The sequence below is a fragment of the Pantherophis guttatus genome, chromosome 7, assembly GCF_059756535.1.
Source record: "Pantherophis guttatus breed Tessera chromosome 7, ASM5975653v1, whole genome shotgun sequence".
Lineage (NCBI taxonomy): Eukaryota > Metazoa > Chordata > Lepidosauria > Squamata > Colubridae > Pantherophis > Pantherophis guttatus.
This window is the reverse complement of record NC_142069.1, coordinates 85087529-85100793: the sequence shown is the minus strand read 5'-3', so window position 1 is coordinate 85100793 and position 13265 is coordinate 85087529. Positions and strand designations below refer to the sequence as shown.

Sequence of the window (13265 nt, the reverse complement as noted above, 5' to 3'; positions counted from 1 at the left end):
TGCAAAACATAAAAGCCAATGAATATGTGGTCATCTTCAGTTACGGTCTTCTTAAATAGCCTATGAGTTTACCTCTTAGCTTACTTGGCTATGGAGAAGGCCAGCAGATGCCTGTACTAGACAGGTGAGCTCAAACCTCTTGCAGTTATCCAGGTACGTTTCAGCCACTGCTGCCTGTGCCATCTGTGGTACGAAAATCACAAGTTGGCCATCAAAGTTGAGTAGGCAACCTAAAATTTACATTCTCTTGAGCAGGGGTCAGCAACCTGCGGCTCTGGAGCCGCATGTGGCTCTTTCACCCCTCTGCTGTGGCTCCCTGTCACTCAAAATATGTGTTACAACTGCCAATGTGTGATACCTGCCAGCACACGATTTATTGAGCTTTTCGACCCCCTGTAGGCCAACCATGGATAAATCCAAGAAAAGAAAAAAGTTTCAGAAGAAAACAAAACATTTAATTCAACTACATATACTAGTTTTGTGGCTGCTCAAGAAATCGTCAGGCACGGGAAGGGTTTTGTGGCTCCCGGTCTTTTCTTTTCTGTGGAAAACGGATCCAAATGGCTCTTTGAGTGTTTAAGGTTGCAGACCCCTGCCCTTGAGAGATACTCTAAATAAGGGGGTCAAACTCGATTTCATTGAGGGCAGCATCAGGGTTGTGTTTGACCTCGGGGGGCTAGGGTGGGCATGGCCAGTTCAAGATCACTCATGTGAGGGACGCCTGTGGTGGCCCACGCACTCTGCCAGCAAAAATGGGCTCCTGAGCTCCGTTTTGGGCTGCGACAGCCTCCTGCAACCCTCTGCCAACGAAAACGGAGCCTGTGGCCCCCCCAGCTCCATTTTCGCTGACAGAGGAACCGCGGACTGGTCCTTCGTTATTTGCAGGGTGTCCTCGCGGGCCTGGTCTAAGCACCTTATGGGTCAGATCTGGCGCATTGGCCTTGAGTTTGACACCCCTGCTCTAAATGGCATTTGTAATGTGGGAACAATGACTATTTTGGCGGAAGACGTTTCCAAAGACATTAAAACTGCCGATAATTCAGCCGACATACCGTCGTATTACTTAGTAACTATCCGTCTTGTATTTCAACTATTTTTGTTTGTCTGTCATTAACCTTTATGCAACTCGCACTATTACATAATGCTATGAATTCTGTAGGAAGCATGCTTTTCCCTCCTCCACCCTCATTTGTTTAGATTTTTGTTTTTTGGGGTTTTTTAAAAAATTCCTAAGAAAATGCAGCTGCTATAAATCTCGCTGGAAGAGCAAAATGCCCCTGGCGATAATCCAAACAGTATTAAAAGCCAATTTATAGTTGTTGTTTTTAAAGATTTCACTGACCCGTAATCATGGCGTCTCTCACAAAAGAAAAGGGGAAAAAAACCCAAAACTGGAGTGTGTCCTTAAGTTAATATGATGTACTAGGCAAATAAATGAATTTAGGGGGTAGCAAGTCAATTTAAATATATTTGGAAAAGTTGCAAACTCATATTTTTTTTCCATCTCAGACTGTTAAGGCCTGCATAACCCCGTTGACTTTGATCTTCCCTTGTTAGACAGTTGAGTTTTGAACCTCAATCATCCTTAAACCTTAGTTATCAGTTTACGTGTAATTTTTGACAGGCAGGAAGTGGTAATTGTACAAAACATTATCTTGATTCTTGACAACTGGAAAGTGTTTATTGACTTGTGAGATAGTTATCAGTTCTGTTTATTATGGTGCACTTTCTAAACTCAACATCGAGCTATAGAAACTGTGAAAAGAAAAATAGATAATTGTTTCACGAGGTTTTCAAAACACTGACATATGTATGGAAATAAATTGAGTATAAGATACTCTGGAGTATAAGATGGGCATTAGTTTTTGGGGAGGAAAACAAGAAAAAAAATCTTCCTCTGCCTACCAGCATCCATCGGTATTCATCTAGCTAGCGTCCTTGCAGCAAACAGCCTGGTCAGCTTCAGCACGTTATCGCAGCCTGATTCAGCACGAGCAGCTGATTGGCAGTTGGATCAGCCTCCCGGAATACTGCCAATCAGCTGTTCCAGGCTGCGGGGATTGCCAGAGCCCATCGCCACCTCTGTGCATCACGTTCTTGGCCTTCGCACACTCTGTTTTAGATCCGTTTCAGGCGGCGGGGATCGCCACACCATATTGCCGCCGATCACTGCTTCTGTGCGTCACGTCGCTGTCGATCCCCGCTGCCTGGAACCAGCCGAAAATGCAATGGACAGAGGCCAAAAATGGGGTGTGCGGAGGCCAAAAACGCGATGCGCAGAGGCCGAAAATGGCCGAAGGGTGGGGGCTGGCAGGTGGGCGGAGCTTCAGTAACATTCGGTGTATAAGATGTACCGCAATTTTCACCCACTTTTAGGGGGTGGGGAGTGCATCTTATACTCCGAAAAGTATGGTAAAATTCTCCTAATTTTTTTTTGAATTTTGCCAGTGGGACAATTAAGGCATCTCATTAAAAAAAAAAAAAGATTAAAAAGAGCCATTCGCAATCTACCGGTATGTACACAGATCAACCATTTTCGATCAATTGTCTCTATCACGATCTTCTCTCTCCTCGTTCTTATTCATATGCTCAGTCTCATCAAACCATTCAATCTCTAGTTTACACCTGGCCCTCAATTTATAACCACAATTGAGCCCAAAATTTCTGTTGCTGGGACATTTATTAAGTGGCTTTTGCCCCATTTTAGGACCTTTCTCGCCACTAGAGCTGTTAAATCATTAATACAGTTGTTAAATAAAACTGGCTTCTCCATGATCCCAGGACACTGCCACCATCCTAAAGATGAATCAGTTGCCAACCACTTGAATTTGATCATGTGACCACGGGGATGCCGCAACAGTCATAAGTGTGAAAAGTGGTCCTAAGTGGTGGGTAGTGGAGGTTTTAAATTTTAAATTTAGTTTTAAATTTCTGGGCATTTATATCTTGGAGGACCTCACATGGACTATGAATGCTAACATGCTTGTGAAGAAGGCACAGAAGAGGCTGTACTTCCTGAGAATGCTCAGGAAGATAAATCTATCTCAGCATCTACTTCTGTCCTACTATCGCAGCACCATTGAGAGTGTCCTGACATACGGCATTCTTGCATGGTATGCGAGCAGCTCTCTAGCGGACAAAAAAGCTCTACAGAGAATCATTAAAACTACCCAGAATATCATCGGAGTCCAGCTACCAGCCCTGGACGACATCTTCGAATCTTGTTGTTTGAGGAAGTTGCATAACATTCTCAGAGACTCTTCCCATCCTGCTTACAATCTTTTTGGACTGTTGCCTTCTGGCAGAAGATACAGAACAATTAAAACTCGGACCGCACGTTTTCTGAATAGTTTTTATCCCAGAGCTATAATTGCACTCAACAATGAACTAAAGGGCCACCATCAGTGAGCTGTTGGACAGCATTACTTGGTCTGTTGTGTGGATGTTTGGGTGGTTTAGAGGTGGGGAATTGTGGGTGGGAGTGTGTTTGGGGATTGTCATGTGTGTTGGACCTGGTCTTTGGGTGTTAAGTGAATTTAGTTGTATGGGTATACTGTGTATACATGTACAATGATAATAAAGTTATTATTGTTAAGTCTGTTTTTTCAGTGCCCTTGTAACTTCGAATGGTCGCTGAAAGAACTGTTATAAGTCAAGGACCACCTGCATTTTGATCTTAGTTCTTCATTTCATTCGTTTTGGAAAAGATGCTAATTATTCAATAATCCCCCCTTTTTTTGGGTCATTGAAAAACTTTTCAATGAGGTGTCAGTTTCTTATTCATTTTGGACCAAGGACCGACAATAATTTTGGGACGGTTGATATTTCACAGAATTCCAGGAAGGAAGATGGATGGCTCTGAAGAGGAAAAACTTTCTTCTTCCAGTGAGTCAGAAGGCGAATATGACGCCGATGCTGAAGAAGCTGAAGGGGAATCTGGATCGGAACCAGAGAACCCAGAAGACCCTGTTTATGCCATGGCGCCAACGGTCAACATTCAAGATGAAAGTGCCATTGATGTCGAGTCCTGCCCTGCATTTGTGTATCTCAATGAGGTAAGGTTTGCGGTAGTGGCGGAATATCTGTGGCTCGGGTGAAGGACGAGGGTGACGGTTCGTTCTCCAAGCTTGTGCGTTGGTTTCCGAACATTTCGTTACCAGGCTGGGTAACATCTTCAGCGGAGTTTAAGGGATGTCCATGTCAGTGTTCTGTTTATAAGGGCTCCAGCTGTGAGTGTGTCAAGTGAAGGTCTTGTGATGGATCAGGTGTGAGTTATCAGTGGGAGTCTTGTGATGGGGCTTGTGATGGGGAAGTTATGTCAGTTGAGGGTCATTGGGGGCGTGAAGCGCTGGTTGGCAGAGGGCTTGGGTGGGTGGGTTGAGGGTCAATGCTGTCTCTGGTTGGCTGGGTGGTTGATTTGGATTCTGAGGGGTTCGTAGGCTGGTTGTGGGTCCACGTGTCCGTTGATGAGATTGCTTGTGGAGGGCCAAGCTAGGTAACATCTTTAGTGGAATTTAGGGAATGTCAGTGTTCTTCTGTTTATAAGGGCTTCAGGTGTGGGGTGTGTCAAAAGAGTGTCTTGTATTGGGTCTTGTGATGAGTCAGGTGTGAGTCATCAGTGAGTCTTGTGATGGTCTTGTGATGGGGAGGTTAGATCAGGTGAGGGTCATTGGGTGTGTGTGAAGTGCTGGTTGGGGGAGCTTGTGTGGGTTTATTTATTTATTTATTTATTTATTTATTTATTTATTTATTTATTTATTATATTTCTATACCGCCTTTCTCCTGTAGGACTCAAGGCGGTGTACAGTCAAGAAAAATATAGATACACAAACATCATAAAATTGCTAATTAAAATTATTATTATAACATAGTCTGGCCCAATTAAATAGAACCTAAAATTAGATAACATTTTAAAAACATTCACATGTTCATATGTTTAGCCCCGCCTGTTGGAACATCAGGGTTTTGAGGGCACGGCGGAAAGCACGGAGATCAGGGATTATTTCGTATCTCAGGGGGCAGTTCATTCCAAAGGGTTGGAGCCCTCACAGAGAAGGCCTTCCCCCTGGGAGTCACCAGTCGGTTGAGGGTTGGTTGAGGGTCGGTGCTGCCTCTGGTTGGCTGGTGGTTGAATTGAATTCTGAGGGGTTCATAGGCTGGTTGTAGGTCAAGGTGTCTGTTGATGGGATTGCTTGTGGAGGGCCAAGCTAGGTAACATCTTCAGTGGAATTTAGGGGATGTCATTGTTCTGTTTATAAGGGCTTAGGGTGTTGGTGTGTCAAGTGAGGGTCTGGTGGTGGCTCATGTGATGGGTCAGGTGTGAGTCATCAGTGGGAGTCTTGTGATGGGTCTTGTGATGGGGAGATTACGTCAGGTGAGCATCATTGGGAGGTGAAGTGCTGATGGGGCGGGAATTGTGTGGGTTGATTGAGGGTCAGCGCTGTCTCTGATTGGCTGTGTGATTAATTTGGATTCTGAGGGGTTCGTATCAGGGGTGAAATCTACTTACCTTCCCTACCGGTTCGGAAGTGTATGCACCACACATGCACGCAATGCACTCACAGACCCTCTGCGGATGCACAAACACTTCTGTGCATGTGCAGAAGGTAAAAACAGGTTACTTCCTGGTTAAAATCAGGAAGTAATGACGACTAGGCAGGTGGGCGGAGCTTCATGCTGCCATCGCTACCACTTCTCCGAACCACCCGCCACCATCACTACCAGTTCGGCCAAACCGGTCTGAACCGGTAGCATTTCACTCCTGGTTTGTATGCTGGTTGTCAGTCAATGTGTCTGTGGGTGGGATTACTTGTGGAGGGCCAAGCTTCGATGAACTCATGAGGGTGGCAGGGGTGGGGGTATAGGACGGCCGATGATTTTTGTGTCGCTCCAATCGAACCGGTTCTGTTGGGTGTCGGTGTGGGTAGAGATGAAGGATTTGGGATCATGGCATTTGACGGCCAGCTGGTGTTCGTGCATCCCATTTTTTAATTGCCGTGAATCTGGCTTTCGCCGTTGACTTTGCTTCTCAGAAGGTCGCAAAAGGAGATCACACGTCTTCCGGGACACTGCAACTGTCATAAATATGAGTCCGTTGCCAAGCGCCCGAATTTTGATTCCATGACTCCGGGAGATGCTGCAATGATTTTAAGAGGGAAAAACTGGCATGTCATTTTTTTTTAAATACTGTTGTAACCTCAAATGGTAACTAAATGAAATATTGTATGTCAAGGACTACCTATACTGGAACGATTTATTCAGTATACTTAAAAGTATGGAAATGTGAAATTTTTGAAGAGCCTTGGTAGTACACTGGTCTAAAGCACCTGTTATTAAGACCAGCTGCCTGCAATTACTGCAGGTTCGAATCTCGCCAAGGCTCAAGGTTGACTCAGCCTTCCATCCTTTCTAAGGTAGGTAAATTGAGGACCCAGTTGTGGGGGCAATAAGCTGACTTTGTATAAATATACAAAAGAATGAAGGCTATTGCTTAGCGCATTGTAAGCCGCCCTGAGTCTCCGGAGAAGGGCGGCATATAAATCAAATTAAAAAAAAAAAAAATTTGCCTGAACCATCAAAGCTGGGAGGATGACTTTGGGTCAGTCACACTTTCTCAGCCCAACTCGCCTCACAAGATCGGTGTTGTGAGGAGAAAAAAGGTGGAGCAAGGAATACAGGTAGTCCTTGATTTATGATTGTAATTGAGCTGGGAATTATGGCCGTAAGCTGTGCCAGGTGTTAAGTGGGAACTATGCACCTGTTGTGGCCTGTCGGCCGCCGGCCCCTCCATCAGCAGAATCAGATGAGGAGGTGTGGGAATCAGGGCCTGCATCAAGGCAACTTGAGAACTCTGAGGGGGAAAAAGGAATGGAGCTGTCAGAGAGAGAAAGAGGCGGAGCCTGGGCCGTCCATCAGCCCTCAGATGGAGAGTCAACAGCCCCCAGGTCTGGAGGTGGCTGATGAGGAAGAGGAGGAACAGCTGAGTCCAGTGCCTGAGGCATAGAGGTGCAGAAGGCAGAGGAGAGGAGAGCAGTGGAAATCTATGGGCCGGTCCTTGGGATAGAAGAGCCACTGATGCTAGCGAAGCCCCACCAGTGGCTAGCTCTGGGGATAAAAGATAGGGGGCAGAGATAATAGATGTGGCAGACAACTATTCGTCTCCCTGCTGGACAGAGTTGTAAGCCTGTATTGAGAGAGAAACTTTTTTGCCAGGGCTGCTGGCACTCCTAATAAAGGAATCATTGATTTAAAAAATACAGGGGATTTATCGTGTTTGGGGAGCTGCATCAGAAGCAGCACCATAAGAAACAGAACTGATACTATCTCAAAAGCCAAAAAAAATACCTTCCAGTTGTCAACAGGCAAGATAAAGTTTTATACAATCGCAACTTCCGGCATGTCAAAAATTGTACGCAAGATGATAATTAAGATTGAAGGATTACTGAGGCTCAGAACTCAATTGTCTAGCCAAGAAGATCAAAGCCAGTGATGCTATCTCAATTCCTTCTCAACAATATTAAAAATACTTGTAACTCCAGTGGAATTATTGTTAATAACCGTTTCATAACGTTCACTCTGAGGAAGCAGACAAATTTAAAAATAAACCTACGTCCAACAAACCTTGTTGTTCTCAGGAGGTTTAAAGGAAATTAAAAATGAAACAATTTAAGTACCCATTGTGAATCGGACACTGATTTATTGCTGTTTCAGCCAAGAAGGAGATACAGGAAATTAACTAATTTATCCAAAAACATGGAAATGGAAGTGAAACTGTTTAGAAAATAACACCATTATTATCTTGCTGACTGGAACTTTCCAAAGTATTTTCTCTATTTATCTCCCTGTCACAAATTTTTAAAATATTTTCTTTCAGATTCTCCCTTATTAAGACCCAACGGTGCTTTTTCAAGAGGCAACTGGACTTTCTCGTTTTTCTTTGAAGATGTTTTGCTTCTCATCCGAGAAGCTCCTTCAGCGAAACGTCTTCACAGAAAAACCAGAAAGTCCAATTGCCTCTTGAAGTTGGGACAACTGGATGATTGAGAATCTCCGTAGACATCCCTTATTATGACTACTAATCGACTCAAACGTGGAATATTATGCAAGCACAAGCAATAGAATAAAGTCAAACTTGGACTTTTAAGAGAGCTAATTTCAATAAACATAGAGAGAGCTTGGGAAGGATTCCATGGATGAGAATTCTTAAAGGGAAAACAACCCAAGAAGCTTGGGAAATTTTGAAAAGTGACATGATAAAAGCCCAGTCTAGCACAATTCCAATGAAGAAGAAAAGTAAGAGATTTCAAAAGAAACCAGCATGGCTGCACGAAGAACTCTCTGATAAACTGAAAGACAAAAAGAACAAGTATAAAAAGTGGAAAGAGGGACATATATCTAAGGCAGAATATCAGAAAATTGCCTGAACCTCCAAAGATGAAGTCAGGAAGGCTACGGCTCAAAATGAGCTTGCAACAACAACAACAACAACAACAACAACAACAACAACAAAAGGTTCTTTCAACATGTAAAAAACAAGAAAAAAAAATCAAGGAAGTGTTTGATCCACTAACGGGAGAAAATGGCAAAAAGGTGAGGAGCAACAGGGAAAAATCAGAACCGTTTAATTAGTTTTTCGCATCTGTCTTTACATAAAAGGAAAAAAAACAGTCCAACCTATCAAAACAGTATCTCTCAACGTGAAAATATATATTGTTTTCTGATTGGATAAATTTGATATCTCTGTTGATCTGTCCAAGGAGAAGCTGGCGAGATGTTTGCAGTGGGAAAGTAGAAAAGACTGAAATGAACTTTTTCTCAACAGAAATACTGTAAATAGCACTGGCTTCTAGTAAATTCTAATTCCTAATTGCCAGTGAGAGCCTTTTTCCTCACGGTAGAGAAGAAAACATTGGCACAATTACCAGTAATGTACTAAAAATGTACTTTATTGTATGTGGGTTTTTTAAAAAAAATAGAATTAGACTTTAATCAAAATATTTCGATAGACATGCAGCATTTTGAAAGACTCGGGAAAACATTTGCACGAAAGGCAGTTCTCTTTTATGATATATAGAACATTCTGATAAGAAAATTTCCAAACGTCCAAAGTCCTGTCTGGTATTAAGGAACAATGCTTTTTTATTTCTGCTTTTACCTTCAGAGTGGAAGCAGAGGTTATAGTCTATTAAATAGCTACAGGTAGTCCTCGACTTATAACGGTTCATTTAGTGACCGTTCAAAGTTAAAACGGCACTGAAAAAAGTGACTTGTGACCATGAAGACTTCACAACCCCACGTTACAGCATCCCCACGGTCACATGATCAAACTTCGGACACTTGGCAACCGATTCGTATTTATGACGGTTTCAAGTGTCCCCTTTTGCGACCTTCTGATAAAGCAAAGTCATTGGGGAAGCCAGATTCACTTAACAACCGGGTTACTAACTTCACAGCCGCAGTGATTCACTTAACAACCGTTAAGTGGTAAGGAAAGATGGTAAAATGGGGCAAAACTCACTTAACAAACATCTCACTTAGCGACAGAAATGCTGGGCTCACATCCAATTTGGTTGCACACAGCCGCCTTTAAGTGGTTATTTTATTGATGAATTCTTACTTCGTTTACAGTTTGAATGATAGACAAATAGAAGTATCTTTTTGTTACTTCTTGTTGTGACCTAGGCCCAAGTAGTTATTACCAGACACTATCAGTTCTAAACAAACATATTTCATTAGAACAGCTGAGAATTACTTCATTCTCAGCTTAGTCCAAATTAAGTTCAAAACAAATTCTTCATAAACAGTCCTTTGGCCTTATCGCCAACCTTTGTCTTCATTGGCACCTTGCCAAAGGCTTTTCTTTGCAAAAGTTCGGAAGCAAGAGATGCTGACAAGAAACAAATGTAGCAACATTGCTTTCCTACAAAGTTCACAAGAGCCTTTGCTGCTCTTTTAAGCCTTCTGGGAGGGGCCAATCATCTCCTGGCCTTACTCCTGAGTCGTCCCTTTTGCTTTAGCTGCTCTTGCCTTCTGACAGCTCTTCGCATGTGTGCACTAGGAACAGGCTCCTCCTGTTCCTCTGCCTCTCTGCTATCTGGCTCTGGAGGCTCCAGAGTCCGCGCATCATTCCTAGATGGTCCTGGCCCCATCTCTGCCTCCGACGCAGAGTCCTCGTTTGGGCCTTCCCCAGACTGCAGGACTGGCCCATTATCCTCCCCAGCCTCCTCACTGTCCAACTCCACTGCCAGCTCTGCAGGCTGCTGGCAGACCACAACACTTCTATTGGTCTACCACCATGATGGCAAACCTATGGAACGCGTGTCAGAGGTGACACGCAGCGCCCTCTCTGATGGCACGTCAGCCATCGCCCCAGTTCAGTTCTGCTGCACATGTGCGATGCCTCCCACTGGCCAGCTGGTCTTTGGGTCTCTGCCATGCATGCACAGGGGGCACACGCGCCTGCGTGGGGGACAGGTGCATGCAGGGGGGCGTGTGTGCATGTGCGGGGGCAAGATGCATGCACAGGGGTCGAATATGCATGTGGGGGTGGGGTGCGTATGGGGGGTGCATGTGCATGCATCGGGGGCAGGACGTATGCGTGAGGGCTACAGGTACATTGCATTTTGGGGGTTCAGGTGCGTGTGGTTTGGGCACTCGGTCCGGAAAGGATTAGTCATCACTCGTCTACCATTATTATGCTGGATATACTTCAACATAACACACAATCAAGAATAAAAATATAAATTCAATTTTTTATTTCAAATAAAAGGAGAATCCTATTGTGTTAACCACTTATATTGTGGTGATAATTGTTCCTCGGTAAGATTTTCTGCCGTTATGTTTCTCCAGAATACATGATGTGTTTCGTATTCAACTCCTGATTTTTCACAAGGAAAATAATAGATTTATACGCATTCCCTTCTACAGAGTGCTTTATTTTTTGTGTCACAATGTGGCATTATTTAGGGAATTGTTCGGAATTTTAAAAATGGTCCAAAGGGAACAATTGAGAAGCACTTAGTTCGTTTCGCAGCATTTGTTTCCAAGATGACATCAGTCAGGCTAAACCTTTCCATGTAACTGTAGCACATTATAAGGGGTCTTTTTCACAAATGAAAAATGACTTGGATGGAACACAATGATCCCATCAACTAGCGATTTTTATTCATTAGGATCAAAACGGGAGCCTATTTTTTTTTTTCTAATCGTCATCCTGAAATGTCCAACTAATTCACAATTTCCACCAAAACCAGCTACTATTGCACTGACGAACATAACTTTCAGTGAAGAAAAGAGACAGAATTTGTTCTCCAAATTTACACAGAGGCAACCACTGCCGTGAAAAAAGTGACACAGATTCTGTAGAAAAACCCAGGGATGGGCTCCTGGGGGTTCGGCAGGGTTCGGGCGATCCTCTAGCCAAGGATCGACGGGGTTCGGCGAACCCCCAAATGCCACCCTTGGCTGTTTTGTAAAATGTAGAATTTCCCTAAAGTAATATTGGTGAGATCTTCCTACTCAAATATTGTGCTTTTGCAGAGCCTAATAGCAGTTATGCCGGTAGGGTAAAGCTAAATTCCTACAAATTTGTGAAAATCAGATTTTGGGGGAAGAAAGGCATCAAGGATTGGTAAAAACATCTTTTTAATGTTTTGTCCTTCGTGGGTTTATTCATGCTTCAACTCTGGATCCAGTGTTTTAGGTCTTGGCTCATATATTGTTCTAGGACAGGGATGGCTAACCTTTTTGCCATCGCGTGCCAAGAGAGGGAGCGGGGGGTTGCGTGTGCACATGCCCACATCCATAATTCTATGCACCCTGCCCCTGCGCGTGTGACCCCCCCTCGCTCCCGACACGCGATGGCCCGGTAGGCCCGTTTTTCTCTCTTACCTGGCTCCAGAGCCTTTCTAGGAGTCTGGGGAGGGCGAAAACGGCCTCCCCTCCACCGGAGGCCCTCCAGAGGCCAGAAACGGCCCATTTGCCAACTTCCAGTGGGACCGGAAGGCCCGTTTTTTGCCTCCAGAGCCTCTCTAGGAGTCAGGGGGAGCGAAAACGGCCTCCCCCCGAGGTCTTCCGGAGGCCGAAAACGGCCTATTTGCCAATTTCCAGTCCCACCTTTCGGAAGTGAGCTGAGCTTGTGTGCCCACTGATATGGCTACGTGTACCACCTGTGGCACGTGTGCCATAAGCTCGCCATCACAGTTCTAGGATAACTGGTTTTCCCAATTTTCAAACAACCTCTTTTTCAGAAAACCGGTAGTCCTCAACTTAAAACCACAATTGAAGCTCTGCCTGTTTTTTTTAATGTATGTTCCCTTGCATATGCACACAGAAAACAAAACCAGTTTTGTGGTCTCGTGTTGCGCTCCCGCGCCCCATTTTGGCTTCCAGGTTGGTGCAGGAGGCCTTCCAGGCCCAAAATGGGGCCCGGGGAGGGGTGCATGCATTGCCCCTGCACCCTGTTTTGGCTTCCAGGTTGGTGCAGAACAGGGGTGGGTTCTAATTTTTTTTACTACCGGTTCTGTGGGCGTGGCTTATTTTGTGGGTGTGGCTTGGAGGTCATGTGACTAGGTAGGCGTGGCTAGCTGGTCAGAGTCATTTCTGGAAGGTCCTCGTACTTACGACCAGTCCTCGCACTTACGACCTGACTCATTTGTTTGCTTTTAACACTGATCAGCTGTAGGACGGCCCTTTGAAGCCCCGCGGTAAGAGTTTAAACAGTTTTTTTTTCCCTCTAGCCATCAGCTGGGACTCAGGAGGCAGCAATAGATTGAGGGTGGGGCCAAATAAAAGGTAAGAATAACGTGGGTGGGGGAGTGGGGGGTTGGGAGGGCGCAGGGGGGGAGAACCGGTTCGGTGACGTCATATCGTCACTGCTACCGGCTCGGCCGAACTGGACTGAACCGGGAGGAACCCACCACTGGTGCAGAAGGCCCAAAACAGGGCACCTGCACCAGTCTGGAAGCCAAAAAATTGCAAGGGGGGGCACGTGCAGTGGGGGTCACATGCATATACGGGGGGGGTCACGCACAGGGAGCACACATTACATTATGGGTGTGGGTGCATGGGCACGCTTTTGGCACGCAACGACAAAAAGGTTAGCCATCACTGCCCTAAGAGAGACATATGTTTATCTCATTGATATACCTACATGCTGAAATTTCATTTTTTCATTTTTTCATTTTATTAAATTTGTATACCGCCCTACTCCCGAAGTACTCAGGGCGGTGAACAGGCACAAAATAAAACACATAAATACAAAAGTT

The 13265-nt window shown here is 44.7% G+C and overlaps 1 protein-coding gene across 3 annotated transcripts in view; it reads left to right on the top strand.

Moving 5' to 3' along the window:
* Window positions 1-13265, top strand: part of CCDC146 (coiled-coil domain containing 146) — a 113621-nt gene that overhangs the window by 13955 nt on the left and 86401 nt on the right. For 2 of the 3 annotated variants that reach the window (XM_087873332.1, XM_087873330.1), the window contains exon 2: window positions 3833-4055. In XM_087873332.1, the coding sequence (XP_087729458.1) occupies window positions 3849-4055 (207 nt within the window). In that variant the 5' untranslated portion in view covers window positions 3833-3848. Of the gene's footprint in view, window positions 1-3798; window positions 4056-13265 lie in introns of those variants that run through there. The other variant, XM_087873331.1, reaches the window with a different exon arrangement.